General features: G+C 38.7%; 1 protein-coding gene across 1 annotated transcript; it reads right to left on the bottom strand.

Moving 5' to 3' along the window:
* Positions 1-1388: 1388 nt before the first annotated feature.
* On the bottom strand, positions 1389-22202 carry TAB2 (TGF-beta activated kinase 1/MAP3K7 binding protein 2). Its single transcript, XM_010073318.1, is given in 7 exon segments — positions 1389-3436; positions 5641-5721; positions 7025-7118; positions 7766-7926; positions 15147-16385; positions 16388-16652; positions 22012-22202. Coding segments are annotated over 7 exon segments (2088 nt in total). The 5' UTR covers positions 22114-22202; the 3' UTR covers positions 1389-3290.
* Positions 22203-24975: the final 2773 nt, after the last annotated feature.

Genomic DNA, 24975 nt, shown 5'->3' with positions numbered 1-24975 from the left:
GCCTGCTGAAGAGTGAAATAACAACTTATTTGCGTGGGGGTTTTTGTTTGTTTTTTAACAATTACAGCGATTCCTGACAAAGATAGTACAGAAACGTAAAGCCACAAATCAGCATCCAAGATAATGTACCGATGTTCACAATACAAAGTTTATCCTTCCTGCAAATGTTTAATGTTTTAAATATCTTCTATAAGGAAAAAGAAAAAAAATCAGTGAAATCCAGTTCCATTTCATCCTTCAAAATCTAAAACCATAAAAACCTACCCTTTAAAAACACAATAGTGATGCACCAATATACTGGCAAGTTGAAGGAACTGCTGAAGATATACGTGACCTGAAATACAAGAAGAACATAAAAGCCCTGAAGCTGAAGGTAAAAGCCTATGGAACAGATGACACTGAAGATGTCATTTCTCTTGTCCCACTACTCCAGCATCAGTTACCAAAAATATTGCCTGCTACACTCTCACACTAGTATGTTCATAACTCTGCATAGCTAGCTGGAGCTAGGATGTAAATCTTTTTTTTTTTTTCTCCAGAAAATAAACACTCAAATAAATGCCAGGAAAATATCAATTGCACATTGGATAGGATGAGCAGAATTCCATTTTTCCTATTTCACAAGACATGTTTTTTCCACCCTATAGCTGACTGGAGTTTGTTGTTTGCTTTTTAAATACAGCTGCCCTCCTCACTCCAAATACTGCTTGTCATACAGCAAATTAAGGCACTTCAGTTCTAGTTGATCAGTCTGTGTTTAAAGCATGTTTTTTTGCTGGATCTGTACTTAATCTGTTTAGAGATGCCTCCTGAAGGGCTTTTACACAACACCACTGTGTCTCAGGGAAGCCCACCTCCGCATACCAAATGTCTGTCTAGACAGAGTCCAAGTGGCAAAGGCACGTCCAGGAACACTCCACATCTTCTATCGCTATAATATACACAGAACCAAAATACAGTTTATCTATACTAATCCTTAAACTGTCCTCATATGACAGTACACAAAGTACGTCACTTATTACCTTGGACAAAGTCTTTGCTCATTTGGAATTAAAAAAATACTTTAAAAATCATCAACTCTTAAAAACAAAGTATAAAAAGGGCCCGTGTCTAGCTTATTACCTCACGAATAAGTGAACGGTTCCTTGGTCAGGACACAATCTTGTCGGTACAAATTTATGGAATAGATTCCTTACACTCACCAAATTAGTACTGAACAGAATAATGCATAGGAGGAATGACACATGATTCAACAAAACAAAGGCTTAAATAAAATCTCTGTCCATACAAAATCAGCCTACTTTTTAATATTGTTAATGCTAATTGTTCCATTGAGTATTCCGTTGCTCCCCAGCATGGAAAAAGCAAACAAATCACAAAACCAAACATTAGAATATATTTTTTTTAATTTTTATAAATAACTTATCTGTTACAAAGACAGTTTACCCAGCTAAATCACAAAACCATCAACTCAAGATATCCAAATTAGGTTTTATTAATAAACAGGTAAAAACTGATTTGTCAATCTTCACATAGAACTGCAGATGAAGCTGAAAAACAAGGCCTCATTTTATAAACAAAATGCACTGAATGCAAGTGCTTTGGGTCTACTGCCTAATTACCTGGGATTGGCATTTTCTTCCCACATAAAAAAATGCAACGCCTTCAAAACAAAGGCCTCTGTGCATTCACATAGATCACTTGTAAAACTCCTAATAAAAGTGTCCACTGGCAAATGTTTACAGTGGGTGACAGTCTACTTTGTCTCTTGCTACATTATTAGCACTCCCTCCAGCCTCACGCTAAGTGCTGCTACATAATTCTTTGCGTGCCATCTTTCATGCATACTGTACTGGAATTCCATTTTCTTGATCTCGGTTACATACATCCCCGATCATGTGAATATTTTCCTTAAAAAAATAGATCATCAAAATAAAGAGATGCTTGAGGTTGCTTCAGTGTTCAAGTCTGTTTGATTTCTCTTTTCCAGCCTTTATTTCAGTTGTCCTAAATATTGCTATCCTTGTTTTCTATAAATATGAGACTTCACCACAAAGTCAGGTTTAGAAACCGGCTGCCGAAACAGGAAAGCATTTAAAGTCCTTGAACAAAGCTGTACGATGCTGCTGCTGTTGATTTTGGCACTGTATGTACTTCCCCAATGAATCTCTCTTCAGGAGTCTGCAAGACATCCAGCAGATGAAGCAAGCTTAAATCGGATGCTGATCTGTTGGTGGGTTGAAAGTTTCTTAGTATAAAGTTTCTTCACGCCAGACAAAACACTACCTTGTGTCACCCACCGTAAAACTCAGTGTACAGAGTGAACTATATGCATAACTCTTCCAACTTTTCCTGCATTTTTACCACGCTGCATCTGCAGGTCTTCACAGATCATCAGCATTTACAAGAGCAATGTACAGAATGAGCAGAGGAAAACTATTTTGTGCATAGTTTCTTATTAATGCTCTTATTTTAAGGCATTGCTTCTCTCAGATAAAAGCTTAAAAAAAGGGACATGATCGTGCTTAATCACTTAAAGGGAAAAAAAGAAAGTTAACAAAAAGACTATTACACTATACATACAGAAGTACAAGAAAATAATAAAGGTGAAGAAAAGAAATCACTTAAAGCAGGCTCTAGAGCTATGTACAGTAGGAAAAGCTTTGGGGTATTTCACTGTGTGTATTGTACAGACAACGCATGCAGTTTTTCCTTTTCATCTTTAGATGTGATTGTACTGATTTCTGGCTTCACAGAGATGTTTTCAGGGAAGACAAGGCAAAGAGTACTAGTGACTTGTGAAGTTCTTCCCTTTATCAAAGGCACTACGGGGCAGCAAACAGTTTAAATAGTTAAACCTTGTTCCTTTTAGATCTCCTCTGTGCATGTAGTGTTTCACTGAAAGCTCTGAAAACAAAAACGCTAGCGCTCTATTCCTTTCCCCTGTCAAAATTCAGTAGTGACATTGGGGCAGAGAAGAGGATGGGCAACACCCAAGCACTGAACATGGTGTGTGTTACTGGGATACTGGTAATACTGTACACGGTTTAGGCAGCTGGCAACTGAGTCTTTCAGCAGATACCTTTCAGCTGATGAATTTCAACTGCCTGTGACACGACACTGAGGTATTACTAGCTCTGTGGGCTGACGTTTAACATTAGCAAAATACCATCTCGTCACACCTTCAATTTTACAAAATCCTACGCAGAAATGCTTTTTTTGCCCCCCAATGACCGGATTGATCCTTGTACGTCTGCTATGGTTTTACAAAAGGTAATGGGCCTGTTGGCTCAGAAATGTCTGGGCATTTCACACTGTTCACAGCGATTTAAGGCCGGATGATTTAAAAAAGTACAGGCAGTACAACTCCACTGTGCTCCCTCATCTTCATCTGTGTCTGGAACAGTCTTTGGTGTTTTCACAATGGACCTCTGATCTGTGACATGAAAGAGACAAGATAAGAAGTTACTAACCAAGAACAGCATGGAAAGAATTTTGAGAATATTTTTTTCAGTAACCGAGAACTATCTTGTTCCTCTGAGAACTGCACAGTTATTGCAAGTGACGGAGACATCTTTTTACCACCCCCTTGACTACAGCTTGATTGTAAGTCAGCCAAATGGCACAAGGTGAAACTATAAAAAGCAAGTTTCCCATCCCTTCACTCTGCTCTCTTCCCTTTTGGTCTCAGTTCAAAGCTGTTGCAAGAAAAGGCAATAAAACTTAGAAACTGATCAGCACAGGAAACACAAGATTTACAAGTATGAGGTCTATGGAGCACTCTAAAATTCATGATGACAAGGAATAAGCGCTCTGTAACCTTCTAATATATTGAACATTTTGACACTAGAATGAGTATCAGCAGCTCGTCCTCAAACCAGATAAGCAGTCAGATACACTAAAGAAAAATCAGTGCCTAGCTCTGTCATGCTGTACAGTAATCCTACTAAGCGTACAAGTCTATCTTTTTGCATGATGTGTTAGACAACAACCTTCAACCACTTTAAAAGACAAAAGATGAAAAGAGATGAAAAAGATGAAAAGAGGGATGAGTGCCTTCTGAAGTTTAGGGTCCCTGGTCTGGGCAACTGCAGCAAAGTCTTTTAGCCAATTATTTCAACAGGAGAATATCTCATTAGCCACTAGCCAACTGCAACTGCTGCAAAATGACAGCAACAGCTTCAGGAAGTACAATGCTACTGATCACTACTGCAAAAATAATTATTTTTCATTCTTTGGTGAACAGTGCTAATTCTAGTTTAAGTCACAGCCTACATCATCGTTAAACTGAAACTTAAAATGAACTGAAAATTAAAGGACTAAGATACAGTAGTAAGTTTTTGAAAAAGAAAGAAAAAGAGAAAGGATAAGAGGAACTTCAGAGGTTTATAAACCAGTCAGGGTTAACTTTGCATTATCACGATAGGTTGTACCAAATTATTAAGCACTTAAATTTGTGAGTTCCAAGAAGACGAGCCAATGCAAGCGTTAACAACTAGTCACAGAAAATTAAAATTCATTTTCTTCTTTGATAGGTTAGTTTTTTACTGTAAAGGGAACTACATAATTGACAGAACTTCCAATAAATTGTTCATGGTTCAATTGTAAAACATGTCTCATAGGACTGTGTGTGGATTTAACATCACTGAGTATTTTCACTAACAGCTGGATAACAAAGCATAAAAAACCCCTTACAAACCATGAACAACAGTACCAGTTTGGAGGAGTTGCAAAGTCCAGAGGACAAAAAACCCCCTCAATTTATCTAGATCACTTTGAAATATGGAATGATCAGAAATCCGTAAGATGAAATTCTTTAACAACACTTACTGCACACTACAAGGACCAATCACACAGACACATATATATTATGTGTAAAACTTCCTGGACAGAAAGACTGCACAGAAACTTTAGTGGATTATCTATTTCATTTGGTGGACTGCCTATAGGTCACAGCATGATGCTGTTGCAAACAAGTTAATTTCATTCTCAGCTTTATGTAACATACAAGAGGTAATTACTCTGTTCTGTTTGACACCCCATCCAGGCAAAAAAATATAAGCAATGTGCGAAACTTAATGACAAGCAGAATGTTCAAGACCGACTAATAAATTCAGCAATGTTGACTGCCCTATTGGGCAGCATTCCTTTTCTCTTCAACTATCTAAAACTATATTCAACAATAGCCTGAAGGGGCTTTTATGTAAATTGCTAATACAAATTCTACAGTAGCCAAGAAGTCCAGTCAGAGTAACCAAACTGAGTTACTGTCTCACATAAGTAAATCTACTCTTCACCAAGGACAAGGATGAAGTCATTTAAGAGAGTTTCACTCACCCCTAAGCAATGTATCTCACACTTTTTTTAAAAAAAGATGGATGCTTCCGTTTTCTTAAACTACCTCCCAACATATTATCCATCTTTAAACGTACCCCATTTAATATACTTCTCTTTCCTAAATGTATGAATAAAGCGGAAACAGAAGCGTATTTACTGCCAATACAAATAAAATGCAGGGTTTGTATGCTTTTGAAGTAATCTATTTCATAATCAACATTTAAACTAGATTCACAAACTAGAACTTGATATTAGATGCAAACCAGATATTAGTATTAAATGCAAATGTTATCAGTACAGTACCTTTGGGTTTAGGTGGCACCGGACCAAGAAATCCAATATTATCATAAAAATTATGTATAGCACTGGGATTAAAATGTGGTCCTAAAAATGAATAAAAAAAAAGTACAGCAGTTTTAAAAATACACTTGCGTAGGAAAGCATACCAGGTTTTTTTTGCCAGTAATTCTGAAACAGTACTATTATTCACTTATAACTTTTTTATATTGAAGGTGTCAGTAGAGACCCGAGTGAGATATTAGTGACATCAACAATACACTTGAAAAAATTTATTGGCCAAAATATGCAATATAAAGTCAGAAACAGAATCCAGCAGAACAAACTCCTTAAATATATTTTTTCTGCCACTCGTAGATATTTAACAGAATTTTATTACTAAATTTTACCTGAAACTTTTTCTACATTATAACTGTCCTGAAAGAGATGTGCTATCCAATACGCAGTACATTATACATGCTTATATAGAGGAACTCCTAACTGCAGTTTACTGTAACAAACAGATAGAAAATCACATGCAATTTGAATATTTTATTTAAGGTCAAGTTTTTAGTGCAGCATTACTTTCAATACACCTGTTTACTTTCTCCTTATCTGCAGGTACACTGTCTGAAGGAGAATTTGCATGGCTCATGACTGAACTGATCTAAGTTTGCTGCTGCTGAAAGTGGAAAGCATTAGTCTCTTCCTCTCACTATCTCAGTTCTCCCTTCCTGTGCCTCTCCCTCACATGAGCTGTAGCAAGCTTTTCCAGCAACGCAGCATTTTTCGCTTGGCTAGTGAGCAGTATCAGCTCTGCAAAGGTTCTAAAAAGCTACTACAGAGCCAGAGCACAGTAACTGGCAAGAGAGGGAAGCAGGAAGAGAGAGTGACATCCTATTGGCAGCTCTTGAATTGGCTCAGCTGTCTCAACTTCACCCTCATGACCAAAGGCTGTGTCCCTGCAGGCAAGAGAAGTGGAAGGAGCAGAGCATGCTGGAAATTACAACTGTACTTTATATTTGCCAACTTGAGAGGCTGAATACAAGACAGAAGTGGAAGACAAGAGAGACAGATGGACACATACATATGGCTGTATCATTTAGAAAACTTCTGCGATACTCAAATAAACAGATTCCCCCCCCCTAAATAAATGGCATCACAAGTTTCTCTCTTCTGAGCCAAGTACGAAATAGGAATGACCGTGGGATTAGGAAAATCATAAAGCCAACAAAAACAAGAGGCTTAGAAGACAATTACTTCCATGCTTTCACTCCAACTAATGTGACGATTCTGCAAAATACTGTGTATACCCATCATTTATAACACAGATGCTTTTGATACATGCAGACAGTGAAAGAAGGAAAAAAAATAACATCTACAGTTGCTGATGTACTAAGACATACTATACCTCTTGCTTGAAAAAGATCAATCTCTTTGGTTAGGCAATCTATGTCTATCTGCAGCTGTCTGTTACAACTTCTTAACTGTTGCATTTCTTCCAGCTGAAAAAATAAATCTGCCTGTTAGACTGTATTTTCCCATTTTATTGTCAGTTATCATTCACACATAGGTAGACAGCATTTAGTTATTTCAGAAGTGAAGATAAAAAAATCTTCCCAGTTTTCATTCAAACATAAACTTACAAAAAAGCTTTCAGACCCACTGAATTCTTCTCTCTCACCAGACTTCAGAGCTGACTGAACAACTCCAGATTGTGGTCAGGACACAGCCAATGGTCCACCAGATCAATGGCATCTTCTGGCACTGAAAACTGGTGCATTAACCAGTTTCTTTGAGATGGGTATATGCATGAAGACCAAAACATATTTTGTTTGGAAAGCAGTATGAGTTCTAAGTTGTAGTCTGAAACGTTAGGTGATTATGCCTTTAAGACCACCTGGAAGGACTACCAGGTTAAACCTTTGTGACTGCCTTTACAAGCAACCCTTCACAAAGCAATTAGTGAACTGAAAGGCTGTAGTTAAACAATGCACAGTCTTCACTATAAACTACACCTTTAACCAACTTAATTCTAGCTATACTACCTGTCACTAGTATGTTGTCAATGTATGAGCAACTGCTCCTTTAATTTACTGTGACAGACCACACTTGTGGTTTAAATTTATAGCCTACAGACATTTCAACTTACTGATGGAATTTGGGAAACAGAATTCGATCTTTTCAGGCGCCTTCGTGTTAGATTGTTCTCCATTTCATTGACCTCTGATTTTAGTTTATCCAACTTTTTCTTTTGAATCTCAAGTTCTCGTTGAAGTCGCTCCATCCTGGCCTTCTGGTGTACCAGTAAAGCTGCAATACATAAAGTCTCATTTTATCTACTTTATTATCCTTCACATGGCAACATCAGATAAAGATGAAAGCTAGTATTCTTTTGGGAAAAATACAGGCAAAAACATTGTTACAGATTGCTTTTCCATTCCCCTCACAAGAAAACACTGCCATAAGACAGAAAGTGTATTTTTGAAAACAGCACAAATCAACTACAGACAACAAGCAAACACAATGAGAAAGTCATACAATGTAACAGATGACCATGTAAAATGTAGCTACAATCTGTAAACATCTTTTTCAAGACCCCACTCAATCTACAAGAACGACTACCAGAAATCAACAAACTTTTCCTTGCACTGTATTCAGCCCAACCATTGTAAAAACAGGTAATACGAAGAGGATTTCAGAGAGACAGCTGCAATACAGAGCACTATAAATGCTAGATAAGCATCAAGATTTTGTTTTTTATTGATATTTGGACTGGAACATAATCCAGTGTTCTTGTCATAGCAAGAGACACCAAAGGAAGCAAAACCAGGAAGTACTACAAGCAATACCACTGGCAAACATGAGTTATATTAATCATAGCGGCTGGATTGTATGCCATTTCATCCCTAAACCATGGTGCAGAACTCAGCTTCTAACCTCTTACCCTGCTTACTATTTGTAAAGAAAATGTCATGAGGAGACCTAATCTAGAAACGACATCAGCATTTAAAACACAGCTTTTTAAATCTACGAAGAACCTAAGGTGCAGAAGATGCAATCAAATTTATACAATTTCATTAAAAGTAGGTATACTACTAAATATCAACATGCACAGGTAACTCTGCTCAAAGCAATTATCTTCTATAAAAATGAAAAGGCATTGCATTAAATAAACCCAACAATCATTTCAACTTATGCCCAGCCATTCATTAATCCATTAAATTACTAATTAATATAAATGGAGATCAGTTTCACAGATTATGGATGCCCTTATAGCACTGTGGAAATAATTTAAAAAGTAGCAATAACAAGTTACTTTAAAAAAGATTGAAATTTGCCTCACGAAGTGTTTAAGCAAAACTCTGGCTGGATGTTTTAATCACCACCATTTCTTCAGGTATCAAAAAATGCGAAGCACTCAAATTTGGTTGGATACATTCCCTGAGCAGTAGCAGGGGAAAAAATAACACATCAAAAAGATGCAACTTTCCACATCTTTGGCAAGCAGAACTACCCTCTCCTGCAATTCCTGCCTGTTCATTCATTCACATATCATATTTTGTCTTCCAGAAGTTCTTAAAAAGTAGGAACCATGTCAAACTATTCTTGTACAGTTACAGACCCGCAAGGCCTTACTAAGATTCAGCCTAGGCTTTTAAGTCACATGTGTTCAAAAGGTAACTGAAATGACAAAGGTGCTTGAGCTTCTGCTTGGTTTTGATCAATTTTGAGATGTTTGCATAAATAGGCACCTTTATTTGGGGTAGCCGCTAGTCACACTGTAGTTAAAGTTGGAGCTGTGCTCATACATAATATAAAAGTGTAGTAACTGAAATCCCAAGACAAAGGTTTTTGTTGGAGACTTGGAATCACCAGGCAGGTAGTGTCAAAAGACAGCCTCCCCTCTTGAAAAGACTTTTAGAAACAGCTAAAGGAAGTTCTTCCCATTTATGAACCCCAGGAGTTACAAATACAGCTGCAACTATAAAGAAAGGAAATCAAAGACTTCTTTGTCTCCACTCTTGCAGGGAAAATACAAGCCCTTTTTTTTTCCTCTTACACTTTACTTCTACTTTTAGATAGTCTTTTCTAATTCACTGCCTTGGTGTTATTATTGCTGAGGCAACTCCCCGAAGCCCAGGTAATTGGTACTTGACCTGCAGCAACACAGCTATGCTCTACCGACCAGACTCAGACCCGCCAAACTATGGATGCAGGCTGCTGCTGAGCAGCCAGCACACTGGATGTGGGAATCGAGGAAGAGTACCCTTCAGGACGCAGGGCACAGCATGGACTCAAGAGTAAGTCTGTGAGCAAGACTACATCTGAAGGACTTTGCCCTGCTCCCCTGCCTTTTCTTAAAGCTACTGTTGTAAAGGGGAGAAAAACCGCACAACTCGTTTCAATGTTCTCCCACTTCTGTGGCTTAGAAATGAAGCTGTCATTATGGAACTGCACAGGGAGCGGAAGGCACTGATGGATGCCCGCAGCACCACTACATGCTCTTCATTTTCACATCACTTTCCAGACATGATCCAACTCATTCTCCTAGCAGCTTTGTGACTACTTTGCCATTTTACAATTTCAAACCCCAACGGATTTTAAAACACACTCATTACAAAATTACCATTATGATTAAAGAAGTATCACTTGATATTGCTATGCTAAACTTCTACTATTAAAAATAACTTGGATAAGGGACTGGCAAGACATTGGTTTAAGTGGTAGCTTTCACATAGAATTTGGCAATTTTGCTTAAATACCAATTTGGCAGGTGTAGAAAGAAAATGGGGTGAGGAAGACAAAATCCCTGTATTCCACGGCACTATTTATTAATGGAAAGCAGCAATTTAAGTATTCAGCTCCCTCTAGTGTTCATCAGAGCAACTGAAAACGTCCAGAAAAAACTGCAGTGCATCTCTGAGTCTAATGCAACTCGGCTACTACTTCTGGTTTACACTATCTAGAAGGAGACATTTAATGGTCTCTTTGATAATCCCATGCTTCTTGCAGGAAGGAGATTCCACCTGTGCAGGCAAAAAGTTTACTCTACGTTGACTATCCTGCCATACAAGCCAGAAAGGCTCTGGCTTGTGCTTGTTTATTCAGACATGCTTAAAAATAAGCTACTTACTGTAATCATCCTAGCAAAAGTAGTACAAAGGGTGTACTTGTCATTATTGTACCACAACCAGAATAGATTTCATGTTCAAATTTTTAATCATGTGCAAAGAGGGTGCTGTGGACATTTCAATTTTTTCGACTTCTGCTTGTTCACATTCAGCAGATTGGCGAGAACTTCAATGCTCCGGCAGATGTCGCAGTTTCCTTTAATATTCAAAGTGCACATCTTCCCCAAAAAGGCTGTAAACCATTGCAATTGTAGGGAGCGTGAAAGTCTAGAGGACACTCTTCTTTCACTAGAGACCTACTCAAACAGGTGCTGAATAAACTTGTAAGTTTGAAAATGTATACATAATTGTTTTCTCAAAGCCTCAGTGAATCCAAATTTTAAACAATTAGTGCTTTTAGAGTGTCTTTTGTTACTGTAAGCGTTTCTAAGAAAAAAGCTATTCTAGGAACACAACAATTTCACCCTAATTCTACATACCTATATATTTATGAAATTTCCTTAGTTTGTCAAATATGGAGGAAAGGGGGATTCTGGCAATGCATTTACTCTGTGGCAGCAGGTTCGTGAAATTCTCAGGACACATTTTCAAAATCTGTATTTGAAGCTGCACAAAATTCAGTTATTTAATATGCAATTTCAACAGTTCACATTGGTTTTTTTTGTTCTCTTTCCAATACTCTCAATTTAATTTCTGAAAAGGAACGTCACTCAAGAGTGGGACCTGACACACAGACCCCAATATAAGGCTTTTTTTCTTAAATCACAGGATGTAATGGACTTCAGGCCCCTTGGAGCATGCGGCACAGCTGTATCTCACTCAAGTCTTTTTTTTTTTTTTTTAAACATCTGCAGGGACTGGTTAGAATTTAAAGAAATTTGTTTTCTGCAGCTTTTTCTCTTTTTGCTCCAAGAAACAAAACCAAGAACTGTGCAAAATGGCAAGTTATAAACTAGTTTATCAATTAACCTATTTACACTAAAAACAGTGACTAGAATTGCTAAGTACATCCACATAGATACCTATAGTTGGTATGAACGATTAACTCTAACCATGCATACTATCCCCTCCCCAAGTTAAAGAAAATAATATGATAAAGTCAGACAGACAAAATACAAGTGGTATTGAACTCAGGGACTTCAACTTCATTAGTCTGAAAACATCAACCTAAAGATTTTGTTACACAATTATGTATTTTCTTGATAGGATGACTGCCCACTATACAGATGGAAAGCCATACACAGAACAAGCAACTACTAAATAAATGTTTAGCTTCACTATTCAACATATGAGTATGTACATAGGAGTGTACATCACAAAAACATTTGAGTACAGAATTTTCAGTTTCTAGCAGGATTTCACTGTTTTTCATCCACAAGACACTATATACTAAAGGAAATTATACACTGAAGTATCAGGTAATTACTTTGTATTAATAAAACTAATTAGCATATAAATTGAAATCTCTGCTAAGTAATGGAAACTGATACTTCTGAACACACATAGAACTGATACTAAACAGATTAGCATATAAATATATCCTCTTTTGGCTGTCACTTTGTGCATGCATCTAGCACTACTTTTCTCATAGCATTATTAATTCTTATTGACTACAGTACTGGATGAGTGCTCTCAACATATTCCCAAGCAAGTCCGCAGTTACCTCAAACTGGAATCCCAGAAAACAAGAAACATCAATTAGCAACCACTTATGAAAAGTCTGGTGACAGCAGTGTTTCTTAGCATCAAAGTCAGTGGTGGAGACATAGCCCAGGATTCCAGGGCCACTGATGTTATCTGAGCAGTACCCTACTCCTTTTCACCTCATATAACCTCCAGTTCTGGCAGCAAACAAGACAGAGATCGGTGGCAGCCTTCTACTACCCACTGCGACTTCTGCAGAGAACAGCAGAGGAAACCAGGAGAGGAAACATAGAAATCTAATTGTGGAAACAGACTGGAGTGCCTACACACACCGTAACTGAATTAAAAGCTTCTCAGCAGGCAGGCAGCAGCACTTGCAGATAGGTCCAACACACCTCCTATTCTCCTGGGTTGGACCACTCATATGAACGTATTTCACTGGAACAAGGCGAAGGAAATCTCCTTTAACACCAAAGCAGCTCCACCTTCCACATTCCTTCTACCCCAACCCAGTTTCAGTTCTCCCTGCCAAGATACAGAGCATTCTGGGCAGAAATGGAAAAGCTGATGAAACTACATTTTTCTCTAATCATGGTGAGAGAAACTACTCATCTGTTCTGGCTAAAATTAAAATGAGACAAGTGCCTAGCATGCAAGGTTTCTCGCACAGTCTAGCTAAATTATAAGCAGCTTAGAACACGGCCTCACCATAGAAAGCACAGAATCACAGAATGGTTTGGGTTGGAAGGGACCTTAAAGATCATCTAGTTCCAACCCCTTGCCACGGGTAGGGACACTTTCCACTAGACCACGCTGCCCAAGTAACTCAAATTACTTTTAGTATGTAGCCCACCTCTAGGTCTAAGATTCAAGTTTAAAAGTAATAATTAAGACTACCAGATACCAGCATCGTACAAGTCAGTCTATCAAACACTTCTCAACTTTCCAAAGATTAAATAACAAAAATTTTAAAATACTGCACTTATTGTAGCAGAAATGGAGCAACACATGCCAGAAATCCTAAACACTTCTAAATGTAAAGAACTTCAGAAGCAGGAGCATACTTTATATGAACTACTGAAGGACACAGAAGGATGGTGTTCCCCTAAGGTCATCACAAAGTCAAAAGCTGCACCAGCCCACCTCATGCATCTATACTTCATCTAAAAAACTGCATTTATGTCTTGGCTTCAGGAACAACTGGACTCCACAGCAGGTACGAGCCAGTCAAAGCTTCTGAACTCTAGGCTGCATGGCAGAAACAGGCGTCACAAGCTTGCCTCAGCTTGATAAACTGGGTGCCGATACCCGAGGCCTGTAGACATCGTGCAGGAAATCAGGTTACAGTAGCCATCACTACCAGAGATACAAGAGGTGAAGAGCTAGATCTGGCAGAAGTCAGTTTCATCAGAAAGGCAGAACAGGAGAAAGGGACACCCTTCCCCAACAAGTACCTAAAATGCAGAATGCTTGGGAAGCAAGTTCATGATCTCCAAGTGTATTTGCAGCATAGCGACAGGATTTCAATTACTTTAGTCCTAGAAGACTTCAGATACCCAGAAAACATTCATCCAAATCTCCCTTCAGCATAAGGAAATGGAATACCACTTCTGGAGGGCAATTTGTTTTGCTTATCTGCAGATGAATCATTTTCTGAAGTTCTTCAACTCCTCATCGATTGCAAAAGACAGTCTAGGATGTTAGTTTTTTCATTTTGACACCTAACCTTTTGACACTTGAGTTAGGATGGACTATTCTCTCAAAGATATAATTACATCCAGAAGCAGTGCACAAGCTACAATCAGTTTTTGATTTACTTCATTATTATAGTAGTCCAGATGCAGGCCAGGCTTCCAGTGTCCTGAAGAAAGTTTGGAGCATTCATGGAACGAGCCAGTTGTTTTAATGCTGAATTGTATGCCAAGTCCAAAGAGGACCAATGAGGTCAGAGAGAATTTTGACAACCTAACCCCATTACTGATTAAATATCCTAACACTCATTCAACATCTTTATACAAAAAGTCCACAGGAGGCTTAATAAACCATCAAGTTGGTAATAAAAGCACGTGAAACCATGAAAACAGAAAAAAAAAATGACTAACAGGTTGGGTTATTGTATCAAATATTTTAAGTTTTACCCTTCCATTCCACCACTGATTCTTTAAAATAGCTTTCTTTGGTGTGGTGTTCCTTCTCACATTTTGTAACATAACAGAAGTATCAAGACCTTAAGCATTTTATTGTCAGGCAAACATGAGGAATATGGAGGCCAACACTTTGTCCCACTAATTGCTTTTGAAGTCTGCTTTTCTTGCTTCTTAAATAACACTACTCACAGAAAGAAAAAAAGAGGAACTTTATCCAACAGAAACAGTATCTCAACTGATTCAAAAATCTGCCAGTAGACTTGTAACTTTAAATTGTTAGGACAAATTGAACAAGCTTAGATGTTTTTTTCCAGAACAACATAAAAATGAAGATGCTATGACTCCACTTGATTAAACAAATAACACATCTACTGAAGATAAACAGAATAATTATCCCCAAGTATTCAGTTACATGTTTTCACCATAAAAATAAACCTATGATTTGCTTATAAAGCTTTTTTATTTATTTAGGAAATGCTCATGAATGCTAAAATTGAAGACACTGTTTTAACATCACAAAGGTTTATCAACTTTTCCTGTTCTGTAAATCTACATTCTGAATTGACAACCTGGTTGAAATCTCTACTATTTATATTAAGAATATTACCTTGCGTGTAGGCAGCATCATCAGATCCCATACTCAATTTCCGTGCATCACTGATCCTATCCACATGTGCTAAAACAGGGTCAGTGAGATGCTGGATACCCTCTGGTTCAACATAGTGATCAGGAAGGTTTAGAAGGTTTGTAGGTTCAAAGGTTGGGGACACTACCCCTGGGGAAACCGCAGGGGGCTTATTTGGAGAAACTGTAATTTTAAAAGTATATTTTGTGTTAGGCTGCGTAACCACCACTCGAGGAGAGGTTGCAGTGGTGCTGTTGCCCACTGCTCGACTCTTGGGTGGATGGTGATGAATAAATGCAGGACCCATGCTTACTTGACCAGACATATTCCTAGAAGCGGTAGATACTCCAGGATTTGTCGATATGAAAAGCGTGGGCTGGTTCCGCACAACTTGATCATCTCCTGTTGTGGCATTTGCTGAAATGTAGACCTTGGGTTGACCACGTGTGATCACTTCATCACTATTTGGAGGACTGGCCGATATGTAAACAGTGGGTTGACTTCTACTTAACGTCTGGCTGTTGAGGGAAGAAGGAGTAGTGGAGGTGCGAGGGCCAGTTGAACGCAACTTAGAAGAACTGTTTCTTTGTGGTGGTTCAAGTTTGATTTCAATTTGGTTTTTGCGAGGTCCTGTGGATATATTCTGAATGTTGTACTGGCTATGAGCAGAGGATTGTGAGCTACCAGATGAATGAATCATAGGTGCTTGTGGAGTAGTAGGAGAACTGATAGGCATATAGACATGAGAAGTCTGGTGGCCTTGCTGATTCGGTTGCGTTGAGTGTTGCGATGAGGTATGTGGCGTAGTACTGGATGTAGGAAGAGTAGTCCAGGGACCTGGCTGCGAAGGCTGGTAGACTTGCTGAGGGTGCATGGGGTTAAATTGAGATGCCCAGCCTGGCTGCTGCTGTGTCTGTCGAGCGGTACCACTAGGGGTTGTGATGTAAGGCCTAATATAGATAGAATTTCCCTGGGGACTGTTAAGTACAGGAGGAGGTACACCATGTATGTGCAAAGACGTAGGGGTATTGCGACCAGGCTGAATATTTGGGGCTAAAGTTACCATAATGGGGTTGAATCTGGGTGTTTGTTGAGGCAAGTTAGATACTCCTTTGCTGCCTAGGTGAAATCCAAGATGTTGCCCCGGATTAGAAGTACTAACTGTATTAGCCATCCCAAAGACATTAAAACCTTGTGGAACCTGCGCAGGTGCTGTCTGTGTTGAAACAGTTCATTGTTGGACTGACTGGTTTGAAGGTGTCCATCACTAACACTGTGAGCTAGAATCCTACTTCCATTCATTCTACTTCCTTCTCTTCCATGGTGATACACGTTCTGTGACTGCAAATCCAAATTAAGAGATGTCATGTGATTTCGTAGTCCAGGAATCCCAGAATCATCCGAAAAACTTAGGTCTCCTTCACCGTAGAGATACTTTGTGCTCTCCTGAGAGAGAACTGCACAACAGGCATCCAAATTATTGTTATTCTATAAAAGACAGATGACAGTTTGACATTACTGATAAAATACTGTCAAAGTTAGATACATATACATCCCATTACCCTTGAAAAATTACCAAAACAGAAAGCTTTAGGTGGTTGACTAGCATAGCTGCTACACATGCACAGAGGGCTTGCATGTGAAGCTTAACTAATTTGAGAACAGCAGCTCGGTAACTGGCACCAAGCGTGGAGGTCTGCATTGCTGCTGAAGCAATGACAGGGAGATCCTGGACCTTGACAAGCTAACACTATACAATGTGATACACCTTGGATGAATACTTCCCACTGTTCCTCTCAATTTCACAACAATTTTCAGCAATGACTAAGTCTTTGGCTTGAGGGGGAAAATGTCAGAAGGAACGGATTCACGGCACCTGCATATTCCTGGTTAATAAATTAAAACCAAAAATCAAAATACATGTTTATTTTGTTTTCCCAAACACTTCAATACCAGTTTTGCATCACCTTCTGCTGAAAAGGGAAAGTGAATCTTACTCAGAGAAGAAACACACTGACCCAAGGAGCTGTACATGATTTCAGAAGAAATATAAAAATCTAGTTTATATAAATACAGCATGATTATTCTTTTGCAAGATTAAACTATTAACGGAAAACCCAGGGGACATTTTCATTTTCACTTTAAACCACTGCTTGCAAAGTTTTAAAACACTTACATTTGTATAGTTACTTTATAAAACCTGTAATAGGATGACTCAGAACAAAACCCACAACCTAGCTAATTTGCTTTTTAAGAGCATTTCAGAAGCAAACTGCTAATCCCTCTTCTCTTTTTCCACGTTTAGTAATACTGTACTCAGATCTTCCCAATTTAGTTTTCTACGCATGGATTTTTAAAAAAGACTGAACATACATCAGTGGCATAATTTCTTAATATTGTGCTCTGTCCGTATTACTTTCTTACAGAACTCCCCACCCCACTGCAAGAAAGTGAAGTTAATACTTTCAGCCAGAAGAGCATCTGTTGAGACCCAGATATTATTAAAACTAAATAGGTGTCAAATTCATCCAGCACACAGAAACAGTTACTAGAACAAATGCATATGATAAGGGAAAAAAAAAATGCATATGCCAAGTAGTAACATTATCAGTTAAAGAATAACACAAGCAAGATAAATTGATCCATGCTACATGCTTTGCATGAAGTTATTTTTGTTAAATAGCAGACAGTAGTTCTCATCTCATTCAACCAGGATGAGGTGTCATAGACAGTGTTGTGTGGACATAACAAGATTGTCTCTACCTTACAGATTTACAAAAAAAAAAAAGGGGAAAAAAAAAGAAAAGAGGAAAAAAAAGACAAATTATAACAGAAGTGGGAGAGAGAGGACAAGGGTAAACTCCACCCACAAAACCAAAGCTATGTGTTGATACAGGCCATATGCAGTTCTGATTAAAAAAAAAAAAATCCCACAAAAAAACCAGCCACAAAACCTTTTAAAAATAACAGGATTCCTATCTAACTAGCCAACTGTATATAAGAATTGGTGCAGAAAAGTCTTGAGAGATACAAAAATGCGTCAAATTGATGGTGTCCATATCTGCTCTAGATCGGAATAAGCACCAGAGGACAAAGTAATCAAATGAAGTTAGTAGTGAAGAAAGGAATCACACATAGACAGAACAGTGGGTAAGAAAATATACGAACAATAGCCTTGTATTTGTTGCAAAGAAGAAAGGGAGCCAGAAAAGGGAAAAAGATAGATCTTAAAGGCAGATTTTGCAAGAACTTAAGTGAATTAAAATTATTAACAGAAAGGCCAAAAATACCAAACCAAAAAGGAACAGGCCAAGCTTGCAAGGCCCTTACATTCAGCTTGAATGCATTTCTTTGGACAATTTTTTTTTCTTTTTTAAGTCTGCATCCAATCAATTCCAAAATTTCAGTGACGTCAATGAGCAAATTGGAGAACTCAAAGGGGAAACGGGGGCACATGGAACCCCTGGCATCTTCTGGCTGGCAGAGGCAGAGTTTCAACCGCTTCTAGCTCTTTATAGATCAGAGAACCGGTTGATGGCAGAACTGAGCATATTCCAGCAAAACAATACCCCTCATCTTAGCTCTGCCCATGTCCCAATTGAGTTTAAAATGTTGGCACCCTGAAAGAGAAAGAAAAAAAAGAAAGAATAAGAATGTTGGAGGGAAACAAGGAAGCAAGGAGAGGACGTAGACTTGAGGAGCAGGTTGTTACAGAATGCTCCAGACACAAAAAAGAACAAAAGGGGACAATGTCCACAGACTGGGGATGCTGCAGTGACTCCTTTAAATGAGGAGAAGGGGAGAGCTGAATGCAGGAGGCTTGTTGGGAAGAATGGAGAGATGCAAAATTTTTTAGGAACATTCAATGCTGTCAGCCCAAGAAAGAAATAAGACATTTTACTCCCTAGACTACAGAGGTTTAAATTTAACCCTATTACATTTTTGGTGGCCCTCCGTTTTTAGTATTCTAGATATTGTTTAGATATTTCAACAGTGGGCTACTCACCTCAAGACATTTGCATACTCTGTTTATCCTTAAGTTTTTCATTATAATGAAATATTCCCTCCTTTAAAAGCAAGCTGAAAGTGTTTGGCTAAAAAAATTTAAAGATGAGGACTGAAATATCTGTATAGTTTTCCTGCACAACTCAGAGGGATCTGAAGTAACTTTTTGTCTTATAAAAGCCTTGTCAGTATCATTATAAACCAGGTAACTGCTTAAACTCCTTCAGGTTGTCTCCTGGGATCTCTTCTGCTTCCTGGTTTAAAATAACTTCATCCTGACGCACCATGCTTCTGCATCAGGTACTCTGTCGGCAAGGTAAACTCAGCATTTCTTATACCCAATAATGTCCTTAAGTACTTATCTCTGACTTAAACTATAGTTACTCCATTTCTCAGAAATTCCTTCCATTATGTTCAACTACAAAAAGGCTGAACTCAGGATTCGGACACTGCCCAGCAGTACTGCAAGCACATGTAAAAGTACTCTCAAATTCTGCTTTCCACTCTTTACCACCAGGCTAAGTACTAAATTTGTTGGTTTAAAGAGGTTATGTTAGGCTGCTATTTTTTTTTTTTTTTAAAAAAACAACACCGTATCTTAGAGGAATAACATATCTAGAAACGAGCTGACTCACAGAAACCAGAGCTCACAAAATTTCAAAGAACCGCCAACACGACAGGATTTTGTTGGTGAGTCTTAGAAACTCTCAGTTAACAACAAAAAAAAATTACATTCTAGTGTAATAACATTGCATATATGGAACGTTAATTACCTTAGAGAATTTTTGAAAAAATCCTTATGAAAGCTGACCTAAAACACTCCCTTCAAAATCTAAACTCTTCTCCCATATCTCAAAGTATGGGATGTGGAGAATCTTTTCTTCAGTCATAAAGCTCCTTTTAATATACACATAAATAATTCACTGCATTCAATGTTCTGAAGACTGCCAAGCTCCTCAAGAGCCAATCACTAGCTTTTAGATTTATCAAGAATTACATTCAAAAGGTGATTACTGATGCATTCATTCTGACAAGTCCATTGACCTTGCTCAACAAGCAGTTCTCAGGTTTGAAGAACAAAACTGTACTTGTAGTGTAAGAATTAGATTAGATCTCTCCTACACAGAACTAATATAAATATGGTGGTGTACAATCCTGAGAACAAATACAGGCAATTTATAGCCTTGTTCAGTTTCCTTTTCAGCTACATTAGACAGAAAGGGTTGGGAAAAGCTTCCAACCTCACAAGCCCCAAGCAGAATTTTGCCCTCTTGCAAACAAAACCCAATTCTCTCACAGAACCGCACTTTTCACAGCTCCTTACTCTGGTATGAATGAAGAGTCATGATAAAGTCTTGAAAATAGAAACATTAAATTGGCATAGTCACACTTCTGCTCCCACCAGTACAAACACTGCATTTAGATCCATGTGCGTGTGATTACATACACGTAAGTACACACATATATGTATTTTATACATAAAAATACATATAAAAAGCAAGACAATCAACATTCTTTATGTCATAATTGTATCATAACCACACATGTCCTAGCCATTGTCCAGAGACGGCTAGCTTCTGGGAACTCATGACCCATCTTTTTTCCAATCAGGTTGTCTATACTGATGATCAGTACAAATATTCAGACAATCCTCTTACTATCCAGAGTACTCAAAGGCTGAATACCTTAGATAATGAAAAAAATCCAATCAGTATTGATGCTTTGGGATCAAGGAAAATGCAAAGCAAACATGTTTGAGAAACACAGTTAAGTAAGTCTCTCAGCATGTGTTAACTCTAGGCATTCAGGTGTCCTTGTGTCAGGCTTGGATGGGTGTATTAATTTATCTGCTGAAGTAACTAACGTGATGTTTATAGAGTAGAAATTGATACAAAATATAGGCATGTAAGTATTCTGACAGGGGCAGTATAGAAAACAGCTAGAGGCAGAAGTTGATGATACGGCAGTCCGCAGCCTTAGCACTAACTGCAGCACCAGTTAAAAATGCTTTGTCACTTCCAAGCCCAATGGAAATCCATAGATTAGTATATGGACTCCAAAACTACAATGAAACCAATGAAACCTGTCTGGCAGCCAAAGTCCTGGGAAGCACTGGACAGAAGCACACCAGTGCATCACACCCACTCGGGTCTGACACGGTGGCTGCAAGGCTACAATCACCTAGTCCTGCCTGATTCAGGCTTACGCAGACAGAGAACTTGGGCGTGCCTGCAGTACACTCCTAGGCTCCCTGCTGCAGAAGACATGTAAGGCCACCAGCACCAGCTCTGCAGGCCAAGGATGCTGGGAGCCAAAAGCAGTGGGGCCAACCTGCATGTAGGGAAGGGCCCATTAATTATTTTGAACCCTGATGGAGACCTAAGTAGCAAAAGTTGCTTCTGGACCTGCTCTGCCCCTCAAAGCAAAAAAAACCAACCAAACAACAAAAAAAACCCCCACAAAACAACAGCAGCTGCATTTGTGTAGCGCTGCCTTAAATTGTTCCTGCTGGACTCAAGTTGGCTTTGCATCCCCCCTTTTGGCACAGTTAGTTTTGGCTCTTGAGAGGGCCAAAAGGAATGAGCATACTGATTGGCGAGACGGTAGGCTCCATGCACACACCGACTGACAGGCTGGTTTACCTTGTGCCACCCTTGATTAGACATGGAAAAAGAGAGGCCAATTTAACACATTCGCTGTGCAAAATAAAACTGGCTGCATGTATTTGACTCTCAAAAAGGAAAATAGAAAGGAAAAAATCTGCTTTCAAAGGAGACTCCCATACACAATGCTTAAAATAAGCATTACTTCTTACTCGCACAGTCATTAACAGAACACTGACCTGTAACATGCATCTGGACACAACACCTTCAGGTACCTCAGGAAACTTCTGTCGCAGGTCATGTAAAACCTGAATATCAATTTGCTGGCTTCCTTGGGCCATTCGTATATTGCCTGGTCAGGATTGTTTTTCAACAGGCAGTTTTAGGCCTTAGTAAAGGGAGTACTCATCTCTTCTGTCCCAGCATTTTCTGGAAGAGGAAGGAAAACCGTAAGACACTGAAAACAGGCACTTCTGATGTAAAAAAACCAACCCCCAAAACCAGCCCCCACCTTCCAATTATGAAATATAAGCGTGTATTTTATGGCAACATTTTCCCATGCCTTGAAAATTGCCCATTTATAGACCCATCTCCTGATTACTTTCCTTCTATCTTGGTTTTTATATTGACATTACAAAATGTATTAAGAATAAAAAAAATACTTGATTTATCAAAGTATTAAAATTTACAGTTTTAAGAACTGCATTTTTATTTAAAACACAAGTGAACATGAAAGAGTCCACATCAAAAAAAAGGAGTAAAGTGTTCATTCAGCTTTTGCATGTACCAACTGTTACCTTTATCATCACTGTTATTATTTACTATCAGAAAATTGTGGCTGAAAGTTCAGTGTTCCCTAAGTTTCAGGATTTACTAGCAAAAATCTACTTGCTTTTCACCCAACAAACTTAAATATTCTGTGATTATGACTAGAAGGAAATAGCCCTACAAAACTCAGTTCTTCAACTAATTCTGTTTCTCTTTTGAAGGAAATTAAGTAGAAAATTATATCACAATCAACACATTTATACAAATCATCTGTCCCAGCCACATGATATCCACAGGCTTTAACCAAGAAGAATTTCTACCCATATAAGTTGGGAAGAACACACCTATAAGGTAAGCAATGGAATAGTACCTTCTTCATATGAACTAACATTACACATGTGACCATATGATTTATGAAAAAAACCAAAGTAGTCAACGCTAATATTCCTTTATCTTTTAAATTAGCAAATCTTACTCAAGCATCTCTATCAATCTATTAACTTTCTCCTGTTGTTCTCTACCAGCATTTCTTTATACCTCTCACAGCAACCTGCAGAAGAGAACTGCCTCCAGTACCACCAGGCACCTGTGCGCGCTACTCCCTGGATCTTGTCAACTCAAGTTCTTTCCCAACAATCCCACTGGCACACTCACTTTGTAAGTGAGCCTATGTTCTTGTGTTTCTATACTTCTATACACTAAAAGGGGACTAGTGGCAAGTTAGCTGGGGAGCATTAATCCCAATTTTCTAGTGCACTAGCAGCATGTGTGATGCAAGTGTAACGTAGCACAATGCTACAGCTTCACAGAATCACAGAATGTTAGAGATTGGAAGGGACCTTGAAAGATCATCTAGTCCAATCCCCCTGCCGGAGCAGGAACACCTAGATCAGATCACACAGGAACGCATCCAGGCGGGCTTTGAATATCTCCAGAGGAGACTCCACAACCTCTCTGGGCAGCCTGTTCCCTCTCTGGGCAGCAACTTCTCTTGAGACTGAAAAGATGGAGGAATCTGCAAAGAACTAATGGGAAAGCCCAAAGCACACTATCTTCAGCAGGGATAACAAGACATTCTGTTTATCTGACTATGCAAGTTCAGCTGCCCTTCTCTCTGTGCACTTTAATGGAGCCAGAGCAGCCCAGCTCTTTGGGAGCCAAGATGTCTTGTTCCATTCAGACCTGCATGATTAAAAAAAACCCCAGCTATCTGCAAAGAGGTGACCAGTATGAAGACCTGTGAAAATAGCAGGCAAAACAGGATTTTGTGAGAGTCCTACACAAGTAATTAAAAGTAGTGAGCACACATTTAACACTAACAGTCATAGTACAATTACAGTTTAATTACATACACATCTGCACTAATCCTGCATAAATTTACTCTGCATATATCAAGAGTGCTATCTCAAGGGGGTAGAGAAATATTGAAGACAACTGCTACATAAGGCACCCTGCGTCTGGTGCTACCAGTACCAGAGACTACTAATTTAAAGGTAGCAGCATGGTTATGCTTAAACAAGCTGTGGTCATACTTTAGACTGAAGTTTAGAGACACCCAAGAGGCCTCAGAAACTACAACACTGGACAAGCAGATCAAAATATTTTGTTCTGAACAACTCAAGCTATACATCTGAAAAACAACAGTGTTTAAGAGCCAACTGAAGCAGCACATCTTGGCTTACATAATTGAGAAAAATCACCATAGCCAAAGAGAGACACAAGTAAATACCTCATCTGAAATAAAAAACAGTAATTTATTTTCTACTAGAAAAAGTGTCAGGCTTTTACTCTGTTATAGAGAAAGGCTACATTAAATGCAACATTAATATGGTTAAAATAAAGGATAAGTCACAGAAGTTAAAACGAAGTAATGAAAAAGTCTTTAAACACAAATTCAATTACGAGAGACTTCCTTTCCCCTCCCACTCCGCAGGCATTGCCTAGCACAATGTTGAGGATGTACACATGCTGTTAAAACAATGCTAAAAAGCCTTTAAACTCAGGTTTAAAGCAAACAATTCATAAAGGTTTGGGAACGAAGAATACTGTAAGAGTTCCTGGAGTCTAGGAGCAAACAGTTGTTCACTACAATAGAGCCAAAGGAAGAGCTGAGGATCCAGGCAGAGCGCACAAGCTTCCGCCAGCCCAGAGAGCGGGCCCTGGAGCAGGTGGCTGCACGCCCTGCCCTGGAAGCACCTTGGCTGGCGTTCACAGTGACTGGAGATCCCTCTCCCCACTGTTTACAATACCTGCCCTCAGACTGAACACATGAGCTGGGCTGACAATGCTCTGAAAAAGCCAACTCCATGGCAGTGGTAGTGCAATTTTAAAAACGAATTAATCCATACCTCACTAAAAGCACACCCGTTATTTCTTCAGTGGTTAGAATACCAGACAAATCTGAGCAGTGACAAAACACTACTGATCTTACAGTT

Source organism: Pterocles gutturalis, unplaced genomic scaffold, assembly GCF_000699245.1.
Source record: "Pterocles gutturalis isolate BGI_N339 unplaced genomic scaffold, ASM69924v1 scaffold11042, whole genome shotgun sequence".
NCBI classification, from domain to species: Eukaryota; Metazoa; Chordata; class Aves; order Pterocliformes; family Pteroclidae; genus Pterocles; species Pterocles gutturalis.
The sequence above is the reverse complement of the archived record's forward strand: the minus strand, read 5'-3'. Positions and strand labels throughout refer to the sequence as shown.